At 44.8% G+C, this 27,019-nt stretch overlaps 1 protein-coding gene across 2 annotated transcripts in view; it reads left to right on the top strand.

The window, feature by feature from the left end:
• Positions 1-27,019, top strand: part of DAB1 (DAB adaptor protein 1) — a 1,170,471-nt gene that overhangs the window by 1,076,550 nt on the left and 66,902 nt on the right. For both annotated transcript variants that reach the window (XM_067726314.1, XM_067726315.1), the window contains exons 7-10: positions 21,318-21,449; positions 22,071-22,190; positions 22,668-22,706; positions 24,287-24,352. In XM_067726314.1, the coding sequence (XP_067582415.1) occupies positions 21,318-21,449; positions 22,071-22,190; positions 22,668-22,706; positions 24,287-24,352 (357 nt within the window). The remainder of the gene's footprint in view (positions 1-21,317; positions 21,450-22,070; positions 22,191-22,667; positions 22,707-24,286; positions 24,353-27,019) is intronic.

Genomic DNA, 27,019 nt, shown 5'->3' with positions numbered 1-27,019 from the left:
GCCTAAAAGTTCTTAGCATGGCAAGTGGCAAGAAGAAAACACTCAGTCAGTAGTATCAGTTGTGATTGGTATGATTACTGTCATTCTCATCTTCATCTTTATTGTCATCATCACCACCGTATTTATTGTGCTAGGAGGCATTATTCCTCCCTGTCTCTGCAGTGATTTTTTTTTTTTTTTTTTTTTTTGCGGTACGCGGGACTCTCACTGTTGTGGCCTCTCCCGTTGCGGAGCACAGGCTCCGGACGTGCAGGCTCAGCGGCCATGGCTCACTGGCCCAGCCACTCTGCGGCATGTGAGATCTTTCCGGACCAGGGCACGAACCCGTGTTCCCTGCATCGGCAGGTGGACTCTCAACCACTGCGCCACCAGGGAAGCCCCTCTGCAGTGATTTTTTATGAGGGCTTTGCTTTCATTTATTTCACAAATTACATTAGACTCCTATCCCTGGTATATCAAGTCCCAAATTCTCCTCCTGGCAACCGAGGCCCTCTTTTATTTGTTTTTGACCAGAGTAGTTCCACCTCACCTCCCACTGTTATTAACCCTACTCTCATTACTCACATCCCAGGGTTTTCTCCTCCCAGTCAACCTCCATACCTTTATTCAAGCAGGTGTCCACCCAGCTTTGAATGTCCTCTTTCCTGACTGTAATAAAATGTGCTGAGACTCTGCTCTGTGCCAGCCATCAGGGTGGCTACTTTACATATATGATCTCATTTGTCCTCACCTCTAAAATGCAACTGAGACGAGGAGAGAGAAATTTCCTGCCAAATCTAGGCTGCTAGGAAGTAGTGGACGAACGTTAGTGATAACTCTGCACTTGCAAGACGGGACTGGGGACCTACTTCCTCCATCTCTCTGGTCCAGGGTAAGGTATCCCCAGCCTCAGGGGCCTCAGTCCATGTTGTTCAAAGTAGGAAGACAGAACCGAGGGCAGGCAGACCAAGGCCAGACGGACAAACCAGCACAGGCCTCTCTAAAGAGACCGAGACTCTTGCCTCAGTGAGTCCCACTCACTCTGAAGAGCCATTGGAGGTTAATGCCGAATTTTCTCAGCTCTAGATGGAATCCTGTCCTGGGTCCTTGCCTTGCTGAAACATTCAGGGTAAACTCAGTGCGTGGGTACAGGAGTTTCCTCAGAGCCAACCTAGTCCGCTCAGCCTGAGGGAGAGGGAATTTTAGTCTATGGAGAAATTATAGGTCAGTCTTGGAAAGCTGTAGCCAAAGAAGGGCTTTTAACAGGAAGCCACTGATCGGCGAAAATCGAGGAAAATCAGGTAGGTAGGATGAGGAGCACGAGTAATGCAAGGCGCACGATGAAGGCCTCAAGGCTGTCAACAGTGCCAGCCAGGGTGGTTGGAAGGCACTTTTCTGTGGTATAGAAGGAGGGCAGGGCTACTTTCCCAGAAAGTAAACCCACCGTGCTCTGCCTCCTGACTTACACCCAGCCTGGCTTTGTGGGAATTTGCATCCGGTGATCCTGGCGTGATACGGGCACAGGAGACAGGATTGCGCACAGGCAGCGATGAGGTCTTTCAGGGACCTGGTCGAGGAGAGCGACCCACAGGAGACACTCCGTGATACCAGTTTCCTAATAATTTTAGGAGACATATCAAATTGATCAAAATGAAATCCTGCCCATCCTAAAGAAGTGAATATGGAGTGGAAATCTAGGGTGGGACTGGCCGATTCCAGCAGGACTGCATCCAAAGTCCTCGCTTCTCCTCCTACGTGTATAACCCCTCTGACCTCAGGCCCTCTGACCTTTGTAGACGGGCAGCTGAGAAGGCGCATCTAAAAAACAAATGTCCACGTATGTAGGTGAAAGGGACAAAGAGATTTGGATTTTGCTGCTAGAATTGCTCAGGCTCAGGAGGAAGGGAGGATGCTGTAAAGGTTGGCAAGCTGAGGTTGGGCTCTGTCCCTCCTTTGAAAGTAGCTGCTGGAAGTAGAAGAGACACAGACAGCCAAAGCTGCCCTGCTGTGTGCCTGCCTGAGAGCAGGGACTCCATAAATGTTACTGAATGGGGTGAAAAAGTCATGAACAAGTGAAAGAAACTATACTCAAATGGAAAAAAAAGGAAAAATAAAAGTTTTGAAGATGTCATCTAGATTCTTAGCAGTTGAGTCCACCTGACATTCTGAGCCCTCTCCTAGGTTCTTACGGAAATCATCTCATTTAACTCACAAGTTTATGATGTGAAGTTTATTAGTCCCCATTTTACAGATCAAGAAACTGAGGCGCCCAGAAGCGAAATTACTGCCTAAGGTCATACTGGTTATTGGAAGACTGGGATTCACTCACCACCGTCCGTTGATTGGATGCTTGTTATGAGCCTGATAATGTGTTTTATATGCACTATCCATTGTATTTCTCATAGTCACCCTGCAAGGAAGGTGTTTTACTCTCCCCATTTTGTTGATGAGGAAACTAAGGCCAGGTGTCCCACTGTAAGTTAGATAAGGAGAGATTGCTCCAGTGCTGGCACAAAATGATTTCAAGGCCTGGATCCCAGGCGTGAGTCTAGAACTGAGTCCAGAGCATGAGATGTATGTTGTTTCTGTGCTAAGAAGCCTCAGAGGCAACAAGGGACAACACCTTTTGAGCAGTGCGAGGTGCCCAGACTCTGAATCTTGGGCACGCCGCCGTGATGCAAAGAGGGAGGCGATGGGGATCCACCTACCTCTCCCTGAACCTCTGTCTCGCTTATGTCATCTGTGCTGCTTACCAGCTCTGGAATCAGCCAGAGAAAGAACAGCCTGGACACAGCCATGCACCGGCAGAGTGGCTCTGAGCACCTGGTTCTGTCTGGCTCTTTGCACGATCTCCTCACACCTCGTACCTGTTTTTCCTCTCCTTCTGGGAATGACGTGAGTGAAGCCCCCTCCACTCCCTCTCAGTCATTCGTCACTCCTTTCCTGAACCAGAAACGGACTGCTTCATTTTATGTCTGGGAAAGGGAAGCCTCGGAGGGATTTTTTTTTTTTTAAGGTTAGGAAACTAAATCGTATGGTTTCTAGATGCTTGTCTTTAGTCTCAGGATGCAGATTCTCAGGGCTTAACCCCCATACGGGTCAGAGGCATCTCCCATGGGATCCCCATCACCCTGTACTTCCCCCTCAGGGCACCTGGCACAGCACATTGTTATTGCTCATGCACGGCTTCCCACTAGACCTTGAACTCAGGAGGAGCAGGGGCAACGTCTGTTTCCACATTGTGTCCCTAGCTTCCAGGGCAGCGCTTGAAACATAGCAATTACAAAATGAATCATTCTGTTGAATGAACAAAGTCATGTATACAGTGGTGATGACTCATGTGCCCCTGAGAGTGTGTCCTTACAGTGGTATGGTACCCTCCAGGAGGTACACTTCCTTATTCTGGGCCAGGATAGAGAGACTCAGCCCAGTTCCTTTTCTGCATCTAGTCCCATGTTTCAGAACGAGAAGAATGCCGGTGAGAGTCTTCGTGATACATCCGAAAGAGTCAGGCCTCAGTTCAAATCCTAACTCTTCCACTTCATAACTGGGGAGTGTTGGGCCAGTTACAGGATGCTCTCAATGGGGGGGAGGACTTCCCACAATAAGAGCAGGTACATATTCAAAAAGAAACAAGAAGACAAGAATCAAAGCAAATAAAAACCTAATACTTATATGATGTTCACTAGATGCAAGACACTATTTTGAGTGTATTGAATATTACACCCTACTTAATCATCACAACTCCTTGAGGTGTAGGAACTATATCCTGAGGCTCATTTTATAGATGAGCAAACTCAGACACAGAGGGCATGCGTGTTTACCCAGGGTCACACGGCTAGTACGTGGCAGAGCCAAGATTTGAACCCGGCAGCCTTGTCCCGGTGCCCATATTCCTAACCTCTGCACTTACTGTTTCTATCAAGATGATACAGAAGGAGCTTGGATGTAGGATTCAGAAGGTCTTCAAGCGTGCTGACTTCAGATCTGCTGCTTACTGAATGTGACTTGGGGCAGATTACTTAACCTCTCTGGGCTATGTAATGTCCTCATTGTAGCATGAGGGTAATAAAACAAGGTAATGAATGAGATAATATATTAGGTGGAGCTTTAAAAGTTATAAAGCTCTTAGCCCTTCTAAGTATGAAGTAGATATTAACTGTTAGATGTCAGAGAGCTTTGAATGTTAAAATGAGGTGCTTGCCTTATATGCTTTGGATCTGCAAAAACAATGGGGACTTTTGTTTTCAAAACAGGGCAGAATGGAGGTGGGGAGGGAGGGAGGGTGGGTGAATGGATGGATGGATGGATGGATGGATGGATGGATGGACGGAGAGAGAGTTTATCAGTATGTTAGAAGACATACTTCAAGTAGAGGACACTTAACAAAGGAAATGTGTAAGAAGCAGCACATTATCATGGGCTTGGAGTTGGGGATTAGACAGTTGGAGCGGGGTGGGTGTCCAATCCCAGGACTTCCACCTTCTAGCTGTTTGAACCTAAGCCTGCAACTTCACCTCTCTGAGCCTCAGCGTCCTTCTCTGTCAAGTAAGTGATAATAAAACCTTACTCATTGGCTTGTCATGAAAATTAAATCTGATCCTATAAGAAAAGCTTCAGGCTGGTAGGAGGTGCCCCAAAACATACCCCCGTTTCCCACTGGCTGAGCCCCTTGCTGTTTCCTCTCACATCCACATGATGCGAAATTTCTCGATGCCTACTTTTTGGAATTAATTTCCTAAAGTGGGGAGAGGGCATTCAGGATAAACACTCCGTATTTTCATTCCTTTGCTTACCTGCTGCAGGTGCAACTGGTGGGGGAAACATTCCCTTCAGCAGGGGTCTTTGTTCTGTGGCAATGAAAGGCGTCTCGCTAATCCTTCTGCTTCCCAGATGTTTTCGGAGCTATATTTTTAGCTCATCTCTTTTATATGCCTCACTCGAAAGACATCTTATTATTCATTTCAAAACTTGACAACCCCTATCCCTTTGTCCCCTCATTCTGTTCTGATACACAAAGGAAGAACGAAATGTAGCAGTCTCAAGCCAAGTTTTGCTTTTGCTCAGTTGAGACCAGAGCTGTTAAGGGTTTTTTCTGGCCGCCTCTGCTCTGGACCCACTCTGGGAGTCAGCTGGGTGTCACAGGTGCTCATTCCCATCCTCATCTGCCTCGTCTTATAAGATATGCAATTATATGCTGTGTGTAGGTGCACTCACGCGTCCCGCCCATGCTCCTGTGCAGACACAAGCCAGGGGTGGCCCCGCAGTTCTGGGACCAGTCTGAAAAGCAGGTAGGAGGGAATAACAGAGCAAGGATGAGCATTCCAACCTTGAGTCATTTACTCAACAAATACGTATTAAGCATTGACTGTGCACCAGGATTCGTGCTAGGCGAGGGCGTATATTTTGCATAAACAGAGAAGATGTTCCCTCACGGGATACGCTTTGAATGACTTTGAAGTAACAGTGGCAGATTTATTAAGCCCTTATGGTGCCCTGGGCTCAACATGCCTGCGTGTGTGCATGTGTGTGTGTGATTCATACATTCTCATAACAAGCCTCAGAGGTAGAGATGGTTATACCCAGGATCCAGGTGAAAAAGCCAGGTCACAGAAAGGTTTAGTGCCTAGCCCGGGGGTTACAGCTCGTGAATAGAAAGGCCCTGTCTTGATCTCTGGCTCCAGAGCCTGGGCTCTTAACTACTTAGTTATACCCTCCCTGTTCTCCACCCAGAATGCCTCCCGCTCCAGGGCCATAATAAACGAGGTCGTGGATAAGGCACTTAGCCCAGGGCCTGGGCTTTGCACTGCAGGTGGAGATTGTCATCGCCTGTATGGCGTCAAAGAGAAACACAGCTGGATGTGACCGTAGTGAAAACGGATTTTATTCAGGAACTCCTGACAGTCGGGGAAAGAACTGAGCTTCTTTCCAATTTGTGCAGATGTGCCTAGGGCTTGAAGGGGAGAATGAGGGAATGGGAGGGATGATGAGTGAGGACTGTATAGAGTCAGGGAGTAAAACGTTACAAAAACCAGGAAATGGGGGTTAGCCCGTGTGAAATTCACGTGGGTTTGATAACCGGAGCTTATCCAGGCTTGGACTCCAGCCTCCCACAGAGACTGGGAGACCAGTCCCATCTCCAGGTGTTGGCTGGGACAAACAATAAATTCCTTTGGAAGCCCTGAGCTATCTTAGGCAGGGACTTGGAGGGGAGCTAGGGCCATTCAGGATGTGGCCTTGAGCCCACAGAAACGATGTTAGTGTTTTGTTCAAGTCTTTACTGGCCAAGGTTGAGGTCTAGTCGAGCAGAGGGCTCAGAGGAGCCTGCCTGAGTTTGGGCAACGAGTCTTTGTCACTAGTTCATTCTACTTTCCATCGCTGGTCTACTGGATCCTTGCACCAGTTCTGCTCTGGGCAAGTCACTGCTGTTCTTATTCTCATGCAGATTCACGAATGGACAGCCAGACAGGTTACAGATAGGTGCACAGATAACAGGTCATTGCAAGTCAGAAGAGCAAGTGTTTTGAGCACAGGGACAGCAGCCAAGAGGTTCAGGGAGCACAGAGGCAGGTGGCTAACCCAGCCGGGGACGGGAACCCGTCAGGAGTCCAGCACCAGTTCTTCAGTGGCTCATCCCTGGGATCGCAGTAGAATCCTCAAAGCGACATGACAGGCCTCCACCTTTCAGCCCCGCCGGCCTCTGTGTCCTTTGGACCACACTGGGAGGTTGCTCTGGGAAGAGTGCACAGAAGTGCCAGGCAGATGACCTCATACCCACAGCCTCTGACCCCTCAACCCCAGAGCCCCTTAGAATTCCCTGAAGCCACCTATCCGGCTCTGGCGTGTGCACATGCTGCTCCCCTCTCCTGCCTTATCTTTTGCCAGCCAGCTCTATTGCCTCCTTTTCCTGGCAGCCTGCCCAGTGGGATTAACTGCCCCTACTGGTAGGTCTCGGCATCTGCAGATCTCAGCTTCGCTAAGAAGGTGCCACACCTGCTTGCGATTGTCTGGGCCCCGGCTGTGCCCTCCAGACCGCGTGCTTGGGGAGGGCAGGGGCGCCACATGCCTTTCATGTGCCCTGTGCCGCCACAGCAGCTACCTCGCAGCAGGCCTTCAGCCGCTGTCTGTGATGTGAGAATCCAGGCTGTTGAGCTCTTGCCCGGCATGCTTCCTGGCCTTCCCAGATCCCCCATTGCTTACATCCGCCAGCATCTCCCGAATGGGCACCCCGAGGCCTGGTACAGTCTGCAACTTCCCCAAGGTCAAAGGAAATGGTGGAGCCTAGGAATGTTCCAGACCCATCTGACCCCGGCACACAGACCGTGCTTATGCATGGACTTCACCAGGAGGCAACACAGAGCCTCTTGCTGTGAGGTTGGGAGCCTATCCAGTTGTCTCCAGAAACTACCAGTGCAGCCAGTGAAACAGAGCGGCACCCCGCCATCATCACTGCCGCTGCCAGCACCGCCATCCAGGTTTTTTTTATAAGACAGAACCCCTGTCATCTGTGGATCGTGGATTGTGGGTGGGGAGCAGGGGTAGATGAGGGTAGGATCCATCTTTGGCTCACAGACATTTTTGCCAGAGTGTCCCCAGATCAGAGAGTCTTACGCTTCTATAGCCCAGGGCAGAAGCCCAGTCTGCAGTCTGGCCAGGGCCCTCGGGGCCTCCTCTCCAGCAGGACAGGCCGGTTCACCTGTAACCACGTGTCACCTGTGAGCCTCCTTCCTAGATGCTTCGGCTGTGCGTCCCCTTAGCTCCCATCCCGATGGCCCCCAGCAGGGAGGGGCTGCTTAGCTCGCTGTCCTTCTCCAGCCAGAGGATGGACTCCCTTTGCAGCCTGCTGAAAGGGTCAGCGGCACTCAGATTAACCGCAGAGTCAAGTAGAAAGCTGCTGACGATTTCAACCACCCCAGTCTTTTAACCTGGCCTTCAAAAGCCTGCATCCCCTGGCCCTGGCCTGTCTTCTCACACTGGAACTCTCTGCGAGCATTATATGGGCCAATCATCCCGAACGGATTGCAGTTCCCCATCTATAACATGCTATTCGATAGCATCACATCCCTTTGGTATCCCTTTGGATGGAGCATCTTTTTTTTTAATTTTTAAATTTTTGTTTTATATTGGAGTATAGTTGATTTACAATGTTGTGTTCATTTCAGGTATACGGCAAAGTGATTCAGTTATACATATACATATATCCATTCTTTTTCAGATTCTTTTCCCACATGGGTTATTACAGAATATTGAGTAGAGTTCCCTGTGCTATACGGTCGGCACTTGTTGATTATTTTATATATAGTAGTGTGTATATGTTAATCCCAAACTCTAAAGACAAATATCATGTGATATCACTTATATGTGGACTCTGAAAAAACGATACAAATGAACTTATTTATAAAACAGAAACAGACTCACAGCCCTCGAAAACAAACTTATGGTACCGAAGGGGAAAGGTGGCAGGGGGAGGATAAATTAGGATCCTGGATAGGACATCTTCATCCCTACCAACCCTAGGAGCACTCATTTTTACCTAGTCAACTCCTACTAATCTAGTCCATTCAGGCCTTCATTCCTACCCTGTTCTTACCTTTATTATGGCATGAACGCAATATTCTTTTTTTCAGTCAGCAAATTGTGACTGAGCCCCTACAAAGTGTCAGTGACTGCCTGCGTTAGGTGTGGGGATGCAGTGGTGACCAGGACCTGACATGGGGACTGCTTCCCTGGTCTTCACAGACTAATGGAAGATACAGATATTAACCAGGTGGTCACGCCCATGAAGGGATAATTACAGACTGTGGCATGTGTTAGAAAGAAAGGGAATGGGTTTCTTTGAAAACATTAAAGAAAGTCACCGAACGCCCTGTCTCCCCAGAGACTATGAGCTCCCCAAGGGCAAGGATCCTGCCCTTGTATTCCCAGCACAGTGCCTGCCACGGAGTTTCTGGGTCAAGGGAGATGCTCCGTTACTAGAACTGAGTCATGGAAATAAGCCGGAGCTGGGCCAGCAGGTATTTGGGGCAGGAATCACGAAGTGACTGCTCTCTCTGAGCCTGGCACAGAGATAGATGGCGGGAGGAGGGGATGAAGGGATAAGAGAGCACAGGGCTGGGCAGAACCTGACGATCACTGCCCTTCAGGAGGCACCCCGATGCGATAAAATGGGCGTGAAGTTTGCTGCCATCACGCCGACTTCTGGCACCAGCTCTGATCTTCACCGCTGACTGAACATTGATTGGGCAAGTGGCTTAAGCCCTCTGAGCCTCAGTTTCTCATCTCTCACTGGAAAATGATAGAGCCGAGGGTTAGAATTTCTTAGTTTGTGTCAGTTTTGCCCTCTGAAACCCAAAGGTGAGTTGGAGGAGATGACTGCAGGATAGCGTTTGGTGTATTTTCAACGAAAAAGGCAATTTTGTGCTGATTTCTTTTCCTGACAGTTCATTTTCCAAGGCAACAGCCTAACAAATCATGGGGCCAATTAGTGTAAGAGAGACAATTGATCCTGGTACTCAGAGAGCTCAGCCCACCGCCTCAGTGGTTTGGTGGTGTTTATTTGGGGAAACGCTGCACAGCACTAAATGGGAAATAATTGGATAGACGCTGTTATAAATTGCACGGCACTGCACCACGCTCGGCTTCTGATTCAAGTAGCAAGGTCTGGCAGTAATAGGAAAACTAAAGGCTTTGCTCTCCTGCCTTGAAAAGAGGAGCAAAGCTGGCCAGGGGCCCATCTTGCCCCTCATTTTACAGATAGGAAAATTGAGTCTCAATGAGGGAGCGGAGATGGGGCTAGATACCTAAGATTTTGTTGTTTCACTACTGCATTCTCTCGGCAAACTCCTCGAACAAAGGAATCTGGAGATAAAATAAGGAGGTTGCTGTATTTCTTTCCTGGGGCTGCCATAACAAATTACCACAACGGAGAGGTTTAAATGGAAATTTATTGTCTGGTAAAGGCTAGAAGTCTGAGATCCATGTTTTGGCAGGATTGACTTCTTCTGACCACTGTGAGAGAGGATCTGCACCAGGCCCGTGTCCTGGTTTCTGGTGGTTTGTTGGCAGTCTTGGGTGTTCCTTGGCTTTTAGACACGTCATCTGGATCTCTGCCTTCGTGTTCACAAGGCATTCAGTCCATGTGTCTGTGTCCACATTTCCCCTTTTCATAAGGACACTAGTCATATTGGATTAGAGGCACACCCTATTCTAGCATGCCATAATTTTAACTAATTACCTCAGTAATGACACTATTTCCAAATAAGGTTGCATTCTGAAGCCCTTAAGTCTTAGGGCTACAGTTGACCCTTGAACAACATGGGTCTGAACTGCGTGGGTCCACTTATATGCAGATTTTTTCAGTAAATACATACTACAGTACAGTTTATGGTTGGTGAATCCGCAGATGCAGAACCGCAGATGCAGACGGCTGACTGTTAAGTTATACATGGATTTTTCTACCACACAGGGGTAGGGGGGGGAGTCGGGGGTTGGTGCCCCTACTCCACACTTTGTTTAAGGGTCAACTGTATTTCCAAATAAGGTCACATTCTAAAGTCCTGAGGTTTGGGACTTCAGCCTGTGAATTTTGGGAGGCTACAATTCAACATGTAACGATCACAAACGATTTACAGAACAGCATCTTTGATCTGGAGAGGAAGAATCATTTATTAAGCATCACTAGGTGCCAGGCAGGGTACCAGGGTCTTACTTAGTTCTCCCTCCAAAAGAATGAAGTTACAGATGAGGAGACTAAGGTTCAGAGAAGCTAGGTAATTTGCCCAAGTTGACACAAGTAGTATGAATAGATTTGGATTTCAAGTGCTGACCTGTGTCTATTCAAAGTCATGTGTTTCTCCAGCATCCAAGTGTCTTATTAAAACAGATCTTAGAAGCCGTATTCACCACTACCGCCACCTGCTATCCACCTCAATTTATAAATGAAGACACCAACCTCCTCACTCCTAATCCAGCATTCTTCCCATTGGCTGCATTTTAGTCACATCACTTTCTTGTAAGTTTCTGTCTGGCATGCAAGACTTCTTTGTGACCAAGGCAGAGGTTAATTTCAAACTGGTTACAACACAAAAAGTAATTTTCCATGAAATGTAATGACCTCGTTTCTGCAGTGACTTGTAGCAAAACATGCTGTTTCATTTCCATTCATTCACACTCATTTACCTACTTGCTATGATAATTTTACACCGTAAGCTGAAATGTTGAAATCATTGGTTACGTTACTAAACACCTACAATAGTTATTAGGATTCTTCATGCAGAAAGAGACAGAAATAAAAACAAGAATTTTAGGAGAATGAGAGTAGAGGCAGTTGAAGTACGTTCAAAGCTGTATTCAAGTGCACAGAGGCTGCCTGGGGTCTGGAGCCAGCCATACCTGGCAGCAATCCAGGGTCTACCTTATCAGCAATGTGATCTGGGTTGAGTTCTTCAACCTCTCTGTGTCTCACTTAACCTCAGTAGTAAAAGGAGGGGAAGTAATATGTAAGGTTGTCAGGTGAGTGAAATAAAGGAGGATTACATATGTAGAGTATCTGGCACGATGCCTAGCACACAGTAGTCATTCTCTGGATAGTACCCTTTTAAAAAATATAATGAAAATTAAATCTGAATCCTTATGCATATTTGGAGAATATTCCAAGTTTGGGATATTTTTTTCCCCAGAATTTCAGAAGTATAAAATTGTTTCCATATTTATTCAACCTGAACTTTTAAAAACATTGTTGAAAATAGAACCACAACTGACTGATGTTTATTTATGCTGGCCTTGGGGAAGCAAGAAGGAACAAAGAAAACTGGCAGCACTATACTGAGCTCTTGTGAATGTGCTGAACAACCCGTTGTGTTTTGGACCAGTGGTTGCCTGAGGTGCACTTGATAAAGGCCTTTTGTCTGCAGCCTACTTTCAGTTAAGTCGTTGAAGTGTTCAGTGCCTTGGTCTCTCCTGTTCTCAGAGAGAGGAAAAAGGAATGGGAGATAGAGAAAGGAGCATGCTAAGATGTAATTTTTTTCTTTAACGTATTACCATGAAAATGTTCAAACAAACAGAAAATTTCACCTTTCACCATACTTGCTTTCTCTGACTCTCTTTCTCTTTAGATAGGTTAAGAGATCAATAGATCAATAGATATCTAGATAATAAATAGCTGCATTAGGTGTGCTCATTGCCCCTGGGGTTTCATTGCTTCTAGTCCTGTTTCTGCAAACAGTGCTAATAATATAGTTTTTAAATGATGAGTTCATATTGATAATTCCAATTTACAATTATTGGCTTATTTCTTAACTTTTACATGTAGATCTCATTTTTCTTTGACTGAAAAGCTTGCTTTCTAATAACAGTGTATTTATGTATTTTTTTATCCTAACATATACCCAAAGCAATTTCAAAATTGCAATTCCAATACGAATTACTGCTAACAATAAACCAGACATAGACTTGAGTGTCAATGAGATTTACTGAAATCTCATGTTAGCCTGATATTCCCTTGGTAAGTCACTTCTTTCTGAGCCTTTTTCCTCCTGTCTAAGATAGGGATAATGGTGATCACTGTATTGTTCAGAAATCTTTTGGTTGCAAGTAATAAAAAACTCACTTCAGTCTTAAGCAACGAAAGGAATTCACTGATTATATAACTGAAAACTACAAGGTTAAATTTCTCAGGATAGTGGGAACCAGATTGTTAGATGATGTCATAAAGTTTAAAGCTCTCTCTTTCAACTCTTTTCTCTTTCCTGGTGACCCGATTTCCCAGAAGACTTTCTTACCACCCTCTGGTTATTCCAAGACTATTATCCTGTGAGTTCTAAGGAAGTCCTGACCTGAGGGAACCATGCTTGGTAATTGAACACTATGTTACATAGTCAGTAGATCTTTTTTTTTCTTCGAGATTAAATCAAAGTCTTTATTAAACATCCCTTCTTCAAACCACCTGCATTTAAACCTATACCCCTCTCCCGACTTTCGAACTGGTAGGGCTGTGCATGTGTCTTTGTCACCTGACGGGTCAGATCCATTTGGGTCGCACAATGCTGAAAAGCCACGCCCAGACACACCACACGGGGCAGAACTCCACTGTTCTGTGCCCCCTCAAGATCTAGGCAGAGGTTGGCAGCAGTGGCCCTGGAATCAGAGCTCGAGCACAGGAGACCAGGAAGCAGAAGTCTGAGCCTCCTTATTCCAGACCTAGCCATGCAGAGCAGATAAGCTGGTCTTGGCTACCACTGGGTGAGGGTCACGCATGTGTTTTTTTCTTCTCGTCTCTGAAGAAAAGGGTGAGAGATGGAGCAGGCAGTTTTCAGTTGTGTGTGGGTTTGATTTAAGGCTTTGGCTGTGGTCTGTTGATATATTAAAATACTTTCTGGGAACGCCATCTCAGTTGTCTGGGAGAAGATTCAAAGTATTCAGAGCCTACTGTCTACCAGATACCCTGCTAGACACATTAAGTGATCTTCTTCACATTCCCATTGTACAGATGAAGGAACTGAGGCTCCGTGAGGTAAGGCGACTTGCACATGGCGACAAAGCTGAGATCTAAATCCTTCCATCACACGACATGCCTTTTGGAAATGGGGACAGGACAACACAATATACAAACTACTCTGAGTGGGAAACAAAAGAGGAGCCCCCTGACTTACACATACACACGTATTGCTGGCTTTTGAGAGCTCAGACCGCATCTTCTTTATTTCAGTATTTCCAGGGCCTGGTGTATCCGAGTACCGAAGGGCTTTTAGGCATGAATGTGAATTGAATGAGAGCGGGGACAGCTAGTCCAGCTCGCCACCAACTGTGATTACGCTGCAGCACATCCTCGGTCATGGGATGTAGAATTTTGATTGAACCCCAGTGTTAGGAAATTAGTGCTTCACACAGAAGCTCCTTTACTATTGAAGGTGGTTTTTATTTCTCCTGAGCAGAAATCCGCTTCCTTGTCACTTTGGTGATTGCTAATTGATTCAGCACACCTGGCTCCACTTTGCCTATTAGACAAATTTAAGCCTAAATCATAGGTCTGGAATGCTCTCAGCCAGTACAACTAGTTCATCTCCCTATTTTTAGGCAAGAACTTTACTCACATGGTTCCAGAGCTGTGTGTTTATAACATATGTTTAGAGAGTTACTAAGAAGAAGCTGCCTTTTATAGCTGTTGTCTTGTTATAAAGTTTCAAAAGAAGTGTTAAGAGCAAAAAAGGACATGAGTATTTACTGAAGCCAACCTCCTTATTTTAACAGCTGAGGAAAGCAAGTGTTACAGAAACAGAAGTAGAGCCAGTAGGGTTGTGGGGAGGGGGTTCGAGGACAGACTTGGACTCAAGATTTTACTGACAGATTCGTTCATTCAAATTATTCATTTAAAAATAGGTACTGACAAAGTCATTAGAGACAGAACATAGGATGTGGTTTCCAGGGACTGGAAGAAGGGGAATGAGGAGTTAGTGTTTAATGGTACAGATGGTCACTTTGGGAAGATGAAGAAGTTCTGGAAATGGGTGGTGGTGATGGTTGCAGAGCGCTGTACATGTACTTAATGCCACAGAAACATACACTTAATAATGGTTATAATTGTAATTCAAGTTGTGTATATTTTTCCACAATAAAAATATATATGTACTAAATCCTTACTATATGTCAGGCACTGTACTTGATATTCAGGATAAGATGAGAAAAGAAAGATATTGTTGCTAACACACTGGAGCTGATGTATATATATATATATATAAAGTATCCATATATACATCATGACAAACTAAAGAATCATCCCATATAGAAAAGTCCAGGAAGCTTAGTATTTTATGTAACTTGTATAAATAGGTATAATTTTTTTTAAAAATTAGTATAAATGAGCAAAAAGTCCAGTTTTTAAAATAAGTTCACCATTCAAGGGAGAACTCTTGTTAAGATTTTACAGGATGTTTTCCCAGACTTTTTATACACATACATATATGGATAATCATACGTTTTTCAAAAACGGGATCATATTGAACACACTGTTTTGTAATATGCTTTTATTTTTTCATTCAGTACCATGTTGTGAATATATTTCCGCAGCAAAAAATACATACGTTCCCAAGATGATTTTCAGTTAGCTGCATATTATTTCATCTTATAGCAAAGTGCAGTTACTTCAACCAATCAGTTAATGCTCAACATTTCAGACATTTCTAATTTTTCACTATTCCAGTAGCACTGCAGGGACTATCTTGTATCCAAGTCTTTGCCCACATCTTACATTATTTGCAGATAATTGAATCCCTACAAGAAGAATCATAAGTCAAAGTTTGTGCATATCCTTAAGACCTTGAAACGTACAGCCAATCTGCCCTCCAGAAAAGTTGCAACAAATCACACTCCCACAAATAACAAAAATAACCATGATGGCCAACATTTACATAGCCCTTATAATGTGTGCCTTGCACTGCTCCAAGCCCTTTATATATACCAGACTAAGTCATCCGTCTTCCTAACAGGACCATGAGAGAGGCACTGTTGGTCCCGTTGTACAAATAGAAAACCAATAGCCCAAGAAAGTATGTTTCCCCATACTTTTGTCAACGCTGGGTATTATCTTGTTTTTTTTTCATTCTGGTGGCGAAAAGTGGCATCTCAATTGTATCTGGTATATTTTATATGAATCAATTTAATATTTCCAACAACTTTTCGGATTCTGTATCATTCTTCATATTATACAAAAAGAGAAGCCTCAGGAAGTTCACGGGACATGCCCAAAGCTACACATCCAGTCAGTGATACAGCTTGGATTTGAATCGTGTTCTCTCTGGCTCCAGAGTTCATATTCTTTCCTCTGTTATCAGGCTGCCTCTTCAGCTAGAGACTGGGGTCTTTGGAAATTTGGTCTTGGCCTTGAGTAAAACGTTCTAGAAGATTTCAGGATGGGAACTTAGGGAAGAATTCACTCTGACCTACCCCGTTGAACACTTGATGATGGGGTGCCTGGGGGCTGGTACAGGGGTTGCCTCCCAGCCTTGTTGGCACTGCCATGCAGCAAATGCATCCAAAAATATGTTAGAAAAGAGAAAGGCCTTTATAATGAGCCTGGGTCTCTCTTTGTCTTGTGAGATTTTAACTACTGTAACTGCCTATAGTGTGAAGCAGTGTATTTTTCATGTATCTATTTTTGTTCTGTGGCTATCTGCACGTCTGCTTTTTTTGTTTTGTTTTTTTATTAACTCACTTGAATCCTGATGGGTGTTTCCCCCCCCCACCCCGTGAAGAATATAGCCTCAGGAAAACACACCCTCTCATACACACACATACACACACACAATAATAATATGAAGGCTAAGTAGGGTAGCATTTATTCTTTAAAAAAAGCTAATGGTAAAGTCTGAGCAGATGACTTTCTAATCCATACTGTATTTAATTGGCTGTATTGAACCATACTACAAATTAAGTCTTCTCTGTAATTTATCCTGTCAGACGATAACCCTGCAAACAATTTGGTATTCATTTAAACATTGGTAAATGGCTCATGGAAATGCTAAGAGAAAAATGGTGATCAGATAAGAAACCCTCTGTTTACAGAATGAATCCTATGTGAAACGTCGTGAATTAACCTGATTGAATCAATCATTGAGCATTTATTGAGTGACTGCCTTGTGCAGTGTACATCTTTGGATAGCTTGGTTCTTCCTTCCTTCTTTAATTCACGAAACCTTATTTAGCACTTATTGTTCAAAAGGAACAGTATTAGTGACTAGGATAAGACCGAGGAGAACCAGACATGGATCTTTCTTTCAAGGAGCTAACGTCCCCAAAGTGGAGAGAAAACAAATGCACAGATGTTCTCCAAATGTCCTGTTCTCAGGACCTAGAGGCCTGTGCGTGCCACATTCTTTCTGCCTAGAATGCCCTTTCCCCCTGACTTTCTGGGGACTTCCCCTTTATCCTTCGGGACTGAGTCCGAGCTCAGCTCCTTTGTCAAGTCTTCCCTGATGCCCCTTCCCATTCCTGCTCTGACCCTACATAACCCTTTAATCTAAAGCTTGTCTTCTTATATTGTGCTTGTTAGTTTCTTTGCCTGCCTGTTCTATGAGATTGCAAGGGCCTTGAGGAAGGGACTGTGTTTTAATCCTTTGGGTAGGTGTAGCAGTTAGCATGAGATCCAGAAAAGAACAGGCACTCAATAAGCATTAATACCTACCGTGTGAATAGCTATATGCGTGGAGAAATGTGTAGCAAAATTAAGAAGTTATGAAGCATCCCACATAGAAGAAAAAATGCAACCCAATGAAATCTAGGGTTGGGAATTGTTACTAAGGGAAACAGGGGAGTCAGGGAAGGTGCCCTGGATGAGCAGGATTTTGGAGCTAGGCCTTGAGCATAGGGATGATATAGTTAGGTGGAGTTGATGAAACACGGGTCAGGGGAAGAAGATGGCAATCAGCAGAGAAAACAACACGCGTAATGGCACAGAGGTGGGGAAGTCCAGAACCCAAAGGGGGACGATGAGCCCTTCAGATTATTTTCACCCCTGGGAGGAAAGTCAGACTGGGTTGGGGAGGTTATTCTCTGAATTGGCCTTGGAATTCTGCAGCAATAACTTTCATCCTCAATGAGAGGGTTCGGAGTAGGAGTAGTAAATGAAGTGGTGGTGGAAAGATCGGGTGTTCTGGAAGACTCTTGAAAATCAAATACCTGCTTTGATTTGGGGGCAGTGCTTTAATATCTAGACTAAGTTTTTCCAAGACAAAAACTCTTTTCCAAAGGAAGGGTGGAAGAAGCGCACCCAGAATCTGCCTTTCCTCCACTCTCTCCCTCTCCCACTCTCTCCCTCTCCCTCTGGCCCAGGATTCTCTGCACCTCCAGAACAACCCATGGCGCCCCAGAAACTCCACACAGAAACACTCCTGGGATGAAACGGTCCTTTTCTCCTGTGACCAAGGGCCTCACCTCCCCTTTGTGGCCTTGGCCGCTCAACAGATACCACAGGTAGCCAAGCCCGAGAGTCCCCTTCCAGACCATGCGGTCTTGACCTTTTTTGCTGAGATCCTGATAGCTGGCCTTGACCCCAAACCTTCTGACTGATGACCCTTTCTGACCTCAGAATCCTGCTGGAATCCAGAACAGCCTCAACTCTACCTCCTCCTCCAGTTCCCTTTCTTCCTCCCAGCTTATCAGAGATCATGGTTTTGTTGTTGGTCTAGGGACCCAGGAGCCTCAGGAAAGGAACCTTAATTCTAAATAGTCTTGTTTCCTCTTTTCAATGCTTCGTCATCCTGAATAGGGAGAGTGGGGCCTGGGTTAAGTATTGGTCCAGCCAGAACACAGTCTGACCCTCAGTCCTTTCATGAATAAACTTGGAGGTGAACTATACAATATTTAGGTTTCCTCTGGCTCCAACTGTCTTTGATTTGTGCTGATAAAACTTGTTTGAAGACATGGAGCAATTCTGAGGCTCAGTGAACAAGTATTTACAAGGTCCTCTGTGTTGCCAAGATGAATGTGATGATGTGGGATTAGCAGGATTCTAATATGTTTGTGTTTCCAAGGATCTGTATGACACGTGCATGGTTAAGGCTGGAGAAAGTGGAGACGTATCCCCTTACTGGCTCTTCATTTCCCAATGAATGAGCCTCTTCCAGAACAATCCTTTTTAACATGTCCTAAAATTAACTATGGGAAAAGGTAATGTTACAAATATTGTTCAGCACTTCGCGCACACACACGGCCACACTTCGCGAGGCAACTTTAGATATCATCAGGCCCTAAAAATGTTTTGATTTTAAAACACTTAATGAGCATTCCCAGATAAATTAAAACATCTCCATCTGCTGTCTTGCCTAGTAGGTGATCTTTTACCATTGCACAATCATCTCCAAATCTAATTCCACCGGGAAGACGTGTAATTGTGGTTTAATTTTAGAGCAATATTCCACTTGGCAATCAATAAGTACTGTCGTCAAACTTTGATTCAATAGAAGATGTGGATAACATTCACCGTATTATGCAGAGAAAGAGATACTTGCAGGAAAGGGAGAGAAGGAGGATGCCTTTGTCTCCCGCTTTCCCTCCTGTGTACCATTCGAGCTCACAAAAGCCTCTAAATCAATACCCCCACGTTTCGTGAATATAAATCTCATCGATTTTACATCATTAACACCATGAAAAAGCTACTGCTCTCTGAGGAGTTTTTCTCTGCTAGCTAAATATACTCTCTTAATAAAACAGGAACAAATGGATCTTGATCATTTTACTAACAAATACTTCCTTCTTCACCAACTTTGTGTGAAAATCCACTAGAATTATACAGTTGTCTTATGGCCACATGAGGGGCTAGGGTGACCGGGCAGTGATACCACCCTCCAAGCATGATGTCCAGTAGACACTGGGCAACCTGGACAGGCTTGAAGCCACCTGGAGAGTCCCAAGAGTAGTAAAGAGATGAGTGAATGGCCAGACCCTGGAAGGGAAAGGTGCAGCAGCAAATTCTACTGCAGAAATGATTCCTAAGGTCAGAAGCCTGGAAAGATGGCAACAGGCTGGGGAATGGACATTTTGGAAGGTCAGGGCCAGTAATTCAGAACCAAGGCAATGGCCTTCATGAGAGGCAGGTGCCCACTGTCCTGAGAGGCTGGCTGTGTGATGTGAGATCCAAATGGCTAAAGGATCCGGGGAGATGGAAAGAGACCTGGGAGAAAATGCACTCCAGTGGTTCCCAACATTTTCGTAACCAGATTCTCCTTGTGTTACATTTCTCCTTCCCTCTACAAACTTAGTAATGTGGGAAACTTTGTTCACCACAAAAAAAGCATTTATAATCATTCACTTTCCTATTTGCATTATTTGAATCCATCACTAATTGCCGAAGAGAATCTGCTCCAAGATGAGCTAAGGATAGCCAGTATACAGTAGCCGGATACGGAGCTAAGGAGCACAACAGTTGCCGGATATGGTTCTAGATAAACTTGGCATTTTCATTTGCGTGCACAGTGAAAGGTGTCATCTTATGAGGGATAATTATACATTTCTGTTTAGCTTTTTGAAATGTTGAAAATTGCCTGGTACCTCTTTTTATTACTTTTAATGACCCCAGTAGATCCAGAGCTTTGGGTTAGGAGCCATGGATCTGGTTCAGAGTTCTTTAATAGAGGAATACACGGAGATCCAGAGAGGTACAGTGAGTGCCTTGTGTTCACATATAGTGGCTAGAATGCAAGCTTCTTAACACCCCGGATAATGAAAAGGTCCTTTGTAAGGACTTGAAGCACATCGTATAATGCACAGATACATACAGAGGACTGTTTAATGAGGATTGCCTTAGGAACATTTAATATAGAACAATGGCCGTAAAGATCACCATCACTTAACAGGATGGTGAGTATTATTTGTTGAAGTTTAGATAATAAAGGCAGGAAGGTCAATATCAAAAGATTTTTGAATTACTGATCAGCAATTCCAATTTAGTTCAACAACTGGGGGTCAGGCACAGTGCAAGGTATTAGGATGGCAAAGGTGAAGAAGACAGAGTCTGGTGGGGAAGACTGGGATTTAGGCAAATGTATCAGAGAAGGAAGATCTACGAAAGCAGGAGCCAGGGTAGCTGTGTGTGAGGAATCCATCAGGAGTTTCAATATCGCTATAGACTAAAGCTCTAGGGAAACACAGAAGTGGGAGGAATCACATCTGCAGGGAAAGGGAAGGCAAGCCTTGATCAGGGGGTTTCACAGAGGTGGGGCTATTTCAAATAGGCTTTGCAAGAGGAATAGGATTCCGGCAGGTGGATAAAAGAACAGGCATTGCGGACATGAGGACCAACCCATGAAAAGCCTCAGAGGTGTGGTGAACTTGGGCAAAACAAAGAAGGGTGTTTGATCCTCAAGTCCCTCTATCGCCACCTCTTGGAAAATGGTTATAACCACGCACATCTGTGGTTCTCTGAATGCGAAGGGCACCCCCTGTCATTGTGCAATGTACATCTTCCAGCAGGGCAAGCAGAGGCCCTGGATACGTAAATGTACTAAATATCAATCCAGAACTTAGACTGGGCTGCATCATGAAGAAAGATGTGGCAGGAGCCTACACCACTGAGTGAGGCTGACCGGTCCTGGCGAGCAGAAAAAAGAGCCAGATGCTCTTTCAGCATCTGAACAACCCTGTTTCTCTCTCTGGTCACAGCACCAAGACCATGGAAGGAAGCCTCCATTTCTCAAGGGCAGGCACAGCTCTTCTTCCTTCCATCTGGACCAAACAGCTTTTCCAGAGCCCTCCGGGCTTGTTCACATGTAGCAGAAACACATCTCTTATTGATCAACAGCTCGGAGGGCAAGTCCCCTGAAATAGGCTCTTCTTTTTGTTTTCCATAGGCCCTTCAGCAGCATCATGCTGTTCACGAAATTTCCTACATCGCCAAGGACATCACAGATCACCGGGCCTTCGGTTACGTTTGTGGGAAGGAAGGGAATCACAGATTTGTGGCCATAAAAACAGCCCAGGCGGTGAGTATCCCAATCCGAAGAGGACGCCTTTCCTTGTACCTTTCCTGGGACAGCACAGCCACACTGTTGGTCTTCGGAGGCCCACTGTGCTGTATGACTCAGCGATGCTGACACTCAGCTTCCCATCTAGAAAGGATGAACAGCCTCGGAGCAAAGAAGCATGCTCACGCCCATCCAGTTGTGTTGTTGTTGTTTTTCCTAATGGGTATTTCGTAATGACTGTTTTCCTTTCTGATGAAGCTGGATGGAGGCACACTATACAAATAAGTTTCCTTGTGTTCATAGCCTCATTTACAAAGAAAATAAGAAGAAACAAATAGCTGTTTTGCATAAGGCCTACCCTAACTTTATCGAATTTGAAATTACTAATAAATAAAAGCAGTGTCTTTTATGCTTATGATTGTTATGAATTTGCAAATATAATTAGTTGAAGAAATGAACTTTAGCTTAGATGCAATTTTGCTAAACCAATGTAACAAGGTAGAATTAATTAAAGACGGAATGCTTGCAGTTTAATAGAAAAAGGAAGGGCTGCGGGTTGTAGCCAGCAAAAACAAAAATTGGTCGCTGCAGCTTAGTAACCACCCGTTTATTAACGTGCTTTACCACCTTTTACTCCAGGCTGAACCCGTTATTCTGGACTTGAGAGATCTCTTTCAACTTATTTATGAATTGAAGCAAAGAGAAGAATTGGAAAAAAAGGCACAAAAGGACAAGCAATGCGAACAAGCTGTGTATCAGGTATACCTGTGATTTTATTCTGAGACAACAGGGGCTTAAAATAAACAGATGTGAAAACTGACAGTCAAGGCTTCTCCTTCTGCTGCCAAGTAGAAATAAACAAAGATGAAAGGTTCCCGTGTACATGACTGAAAGCAAAGCCACTAGACGTGAGCGCTTATTCACTGAGATTCTAGACGTGTTGGAGAAAGTGAAGTCTTGAAACCAGGGGAAGATTTCAGGGGAGGAGACCTAAGGAAACCCAACTGCGTTTGCTGTTATTAGCAGTGGGTGGGATCAGATTTGGAGATGATTGTGCAATGGTAAAATATCACCGGGGTTTTCATTTTTTTTCTGCCTGTTTTCTGCCTTAATGACCCGCCAGCCTCTCCTACCCAGAGCTGGTTTCTTCACTGTCCTGTAATTTCTGAATACCGTCTCACATCTCTCGCTTTATATCCTCTGCTTTGCATCCTCCCTTCCCTCACTCTGCGGTAGACAATTCTGGAAGAGGATGTTGAAGATCCTGTATACCAGGTAATTTCTGAAACTAGTTGGGGTCGAGGGTCAGGAATGGCCAGGCCTGTGGTGTAGACATTTTATCAGAGACCTGAAGGATCCGCTGGCTGCAGAGCCTGGAGAGGGACCAAGATTATTTCTGAGGGTGAGGGCTGCCACCCCCTCCAGGAGCGAATTTCCATAAAAACTAACAGAAATTTGGCCGGCATCAGTAGCATGGGATTTGGAAATAGACTTCTCCCTTCTTGCCCTGCCTCAGCCCTCTCCACAATCTGTAGAAGTTTGATCCCAGAGCTGAATGCTTGCAAGAGTTTCCTGAATATTCCGAGTTCATTAGAGAGACTCTGAATAATGAGGTGGCTTCAGTGAGTTAAGAACCAGAGATGGGGACTGACATTTTGGCGACATTTGAACACAAACCCGAAGGACGGTTTGCGAGCTTGAGAAAGGCTGTGAGGAGAAGTCCCTCGGGCCCCCGATTGGCTAGGCTGCCCCCTGACTCCCTGGCTCATGGCACAGGGGCTGTTGTGAGTGGGGGAAGGGAGATCCCAGAGACATGCCTGCCCGTAGCTTTCTCTGTGCTCTCTTCAAGGTTGCAGCCTAAGTGTGGGTAGAGATGGCCTCTCTTGGGTTCAAGGATATGCTCTGCTTAAACAGATGCAGAAGAGGAGGCCTCTCCCACTCTGTGCTTATTCCCAAGGAGAGAACAAAGCCAAACATTTGACTCGTGGGACATAAAAGACAATCTGAAACTTACATTTCTTACTGGGACACACATGGGTTATGTGTGTGTGTGTCACACATGCATTCTATATAAATGCAGAGTTTCACCCAGAGAGCTGCTACTGCTATGACAAAAAGAAAATAATATGGATAAAAAAGTAATAGAGTCCGAATAACTTGAAGGAGAAGAAGTATCTGACATAGATGGCAAACAAAAGTCAGAGGTGCACCGGACGGCAGGCCTTGCTTTAGAATGCCAGAGGCGCGGATTTGTCTATACTATGAGCTCAGCCCCTGGTTCCTGGGCTGGGAGAGTGGCGAGCATTGCCCCTTTTGAAATGGCCCAGTCCCTTAGAGTCTGAAACATGTACGTGGAAAAGTTGATTTCGGTATTTAAAACTGAGAATGTAAAGTAAAGTGATATTTATGAGATGAGGGAGTTTGGGGCTTCTGAGCAAAGTCAGAATTGGCATATGACCCTGGACCTTGGGGAGCAAAAGGGAGAGACCACTGTAACCCAGGGCTTGCAAAGTTGGGATCCCAGGAGATATCATTCCCACTCAGCAGTGCCAGCACACGCAGACACTGCCGAGATAAATGCCACTGAATGAAGAGGTTATATCCCCAGAGAGGTCTGCAGAGGGCTTATGCAGACATGGCTAAAGGGCTGACCACTGGACACAGTTTTCCTTAGAAGAGGCAGGAATGTGTCAGGCCATTGGGAATGTCAGTAATTCAGTTGTCTCTTTAAGGTGTTTTCTCCTGTGCCTGTGTCTTTAATGCTCACTGCGATTTATATCCTGAATTCCAAATGCTTTTTTTTTCCCCTCTTTCATTCTCCCCTCTGACTTTTCCTCTCTGGCCGTTCGTCATAGTACATTGTGTTTGAGGCTGGACACGAGCCAATCCGTGATCCCGAAATGGAAGAAAACATTTATCAGGTATAAAACCGCTTTCCTCTCCTGCCTTTGCACCACCACCAGTAAGTGCACAGAAGGGGCTGAACAGCCACGGGCTCTCTCCTCACTCACACGCTCCATGTTGCTCTTCTCGTCATTCTGGGCTTGTTAAAATACCTTCACATGAATTGGTTCCCACTTCCCTGCCATTTACCAGTAGTTTTCATGCCTGATTGTAGACATGGTTAATGGCCAACTGGGTACAGTGTTTTAATTTTTAATGGAGCTTAACTATTTTCAGTTGACTCAGAAATCAAACATTCCATTTTACTAAAGCAATCCACGGGAGGGTTGTTGTCCGGAATATAATAGGGTCCTTCGTTTCTCAAAAGAATGTGCTGTTGAATTTCTTTAAAAAGTCAACTGTACTACTGAAAATGAAGACCAAATTCAAAAATGCTATTTGGAGACAACACTGGGAATATTAACTGAATAAAAGAAAGTCTAGCTAAAGTTTTACCCCTTCTGAAGCGAAGGTAAAGTAATATTCTTAAATGTCTGCTTATGTGAAGAACCCTGAACACACGTTTTTTTAAATTTTATTGGAGTATAATTGATTCACAATGTTGTGTTAATTTCTACTGTACAGCAAGATGATTCAATTATACATATCTATACTTTCTTTTTCATATTCTTTTCCATTATGGTTTATCACAGGATATTGAAGATAGTTCCCTGTGCTATACAGTAGGACCTTGTTTATCCATTCTCTGTATAATAGTTTGCATCTGCTAACACCAAACTCCCCATCCTTCCCTCCCCCAACTCCCTTCCTTTGGCAACCACAAGTCTGCTGAACACACTTTTGACCTTGTTAATTCTCCTAAATATACTATAAAATAGGTATTTTAATCCCACTTTCTCAGGGGGAAACTGAGGCTCAGAGATGTTGAGTAGCTTCCTCAGGGCTGTACAGCTGTTTAGAGCCGGGATCAAACCCAGGCAGGTGTGTGAAGGCGGGACTCACGCTGCTTCCCCTCTGCTTTTCCATCAAAGAGTCTGAGTAACTACAGCACAGCGCACACCAAACAAGTATGACAACCTCCAGTTTCACTAATTAGAATTTTAGTCCTAATTTGAAATAAAAACATTATAGAAGCAGGAAAATTGTTAATGTATTTAAATAAGTGATTTTAATTTCCTTAATTTACTTAGTTGTGTGGTCTCTTATTCTGCCTTGGGCATGCATTACTTATGTAACAAAAGTAAAACAGATTTTCAATTTCCATCAAATGCACAGAATTCTAAATGACCAAAATATAATGTTAGCTCTACCAACAACTTGGATTAACCAGCCCTATGGAGTAATAATCTATTTCTATCCACTGGATCCGTCTGGGTTGGATTCAAGTGTGAGGTTGCGCTTTCAGTCTTTGTTTAAAATCATTGCTTACGAAGTTTCTATCTTTAAACAGAAAAGTTGCATGTCTGTCCTCAATGTCAGATTTTAAGGTACAACCTTGCAGTGTCTCAGTATTGTTACTGAACCAAACTTGGATCCGCTCACCGACGCAGTAAAGACAATCTGCTGACACCAGGTTGTGGTGAAGGAAAGTGCCGAGTTTATTGCGGGACACCAAGCACGGAGTCCAGGGCAGCTGGTGCTCAAAACACCTGAACTTCCCAATGGGTTTCAGGAAAGCATTTTTAAAGGCCAGGTGAGGGAGGGGAGTGGCGGGGATGTGATCAGCTCGTGCACAATTCTCTGATTGACTAATCGTGTGGTAACAAGGTGGTGTCACAGTATCAATCCTTAGGCATCAGTGGGTCTCGGGGCTACATGTTCATGGTCATCAAGTAGTTAATTTCTTCAATTTGGTGGAGTTTTTAGCATCTGCAAAACAGCTCAGGAGATGTATATCAGATCCTATTATCTAGGTACTTTCAGAGGATATGGGGGAGGAGTCTGTCCAGGGAAGACCCCACAGGGTCCTGCTCAGTTACAGTATGAGGCCAGAGGAAACCACTAACCAGTCGTCCTATGAAGAGGGAGCACCTTTGAAAATAAAATTAGGCTTTTCAATATAAGAGGTTCGTGATTTCAGAGTTAGCTACAGTTGGCAGGGCTCCCATTGTGCCCTGCGGGGGACTCTCCGGGGGCAGCCTAGTGTACTGGGAAGGACCGGTTTCAGCAAGCAGGGAACTGGGGTATAGTTCTGGCTCTGTCACCAACTACATTTGGCTGAGGGGTAATGGGCAAGACACTTGCCCTCTCTGCGACTCAGTTTCCCCAATGGTAAAATAGGGGAATAACTTCTCCCTAAATCACATGTTGGCACGAGAATGAAACAAGATCACGTGGAGGCTGTAAAGAAGAGGCCTCATCCCGGTCACACACTGAATCCACAGCAATTAAGCCACCTTTTCAATTCCTTTCTTTCTCTGGGCCTCAGTTTACTCATCTGTAAAATGAGCAAATAAGACTGAAGAGTCTCTCGGGCATGGCCCTTTTCTGTTCTTTGCAACTAGTGCTTCATCATAGGACTGTTAGAGGAGATGCTGGCTTGCTTTACAGAGCAACAAGATGCTTGGAAATGGGGGGTGGGGGGGCGGGGTTTGGTAACAATTATAGAGCCAGGTCCCTGTGAATGGGCGCTTACATGCAGTATCTTATTATGTCTCACAGCAGCCCCAAGTCCCTTATATCAT

Source organism: Pseudorca crassidens, chromosome 2, assembly GCF_039906515.1.
Source record: "Pseudorca crassidens isolate mPseCra1 chromosome 2, mPseCra1.hap1, whole genome shotgun sequence".
NCBI lineage: Eukaryota > Metazoa > Chordata > Mammalia > Artiodactyla > Delphinidae > Pseudorca > Pseudorca crassidens.
Note: the sequence above shows the minus strand (reverse complement) of the source record. Positions and strands in the feature narration are given on the sequence as shown.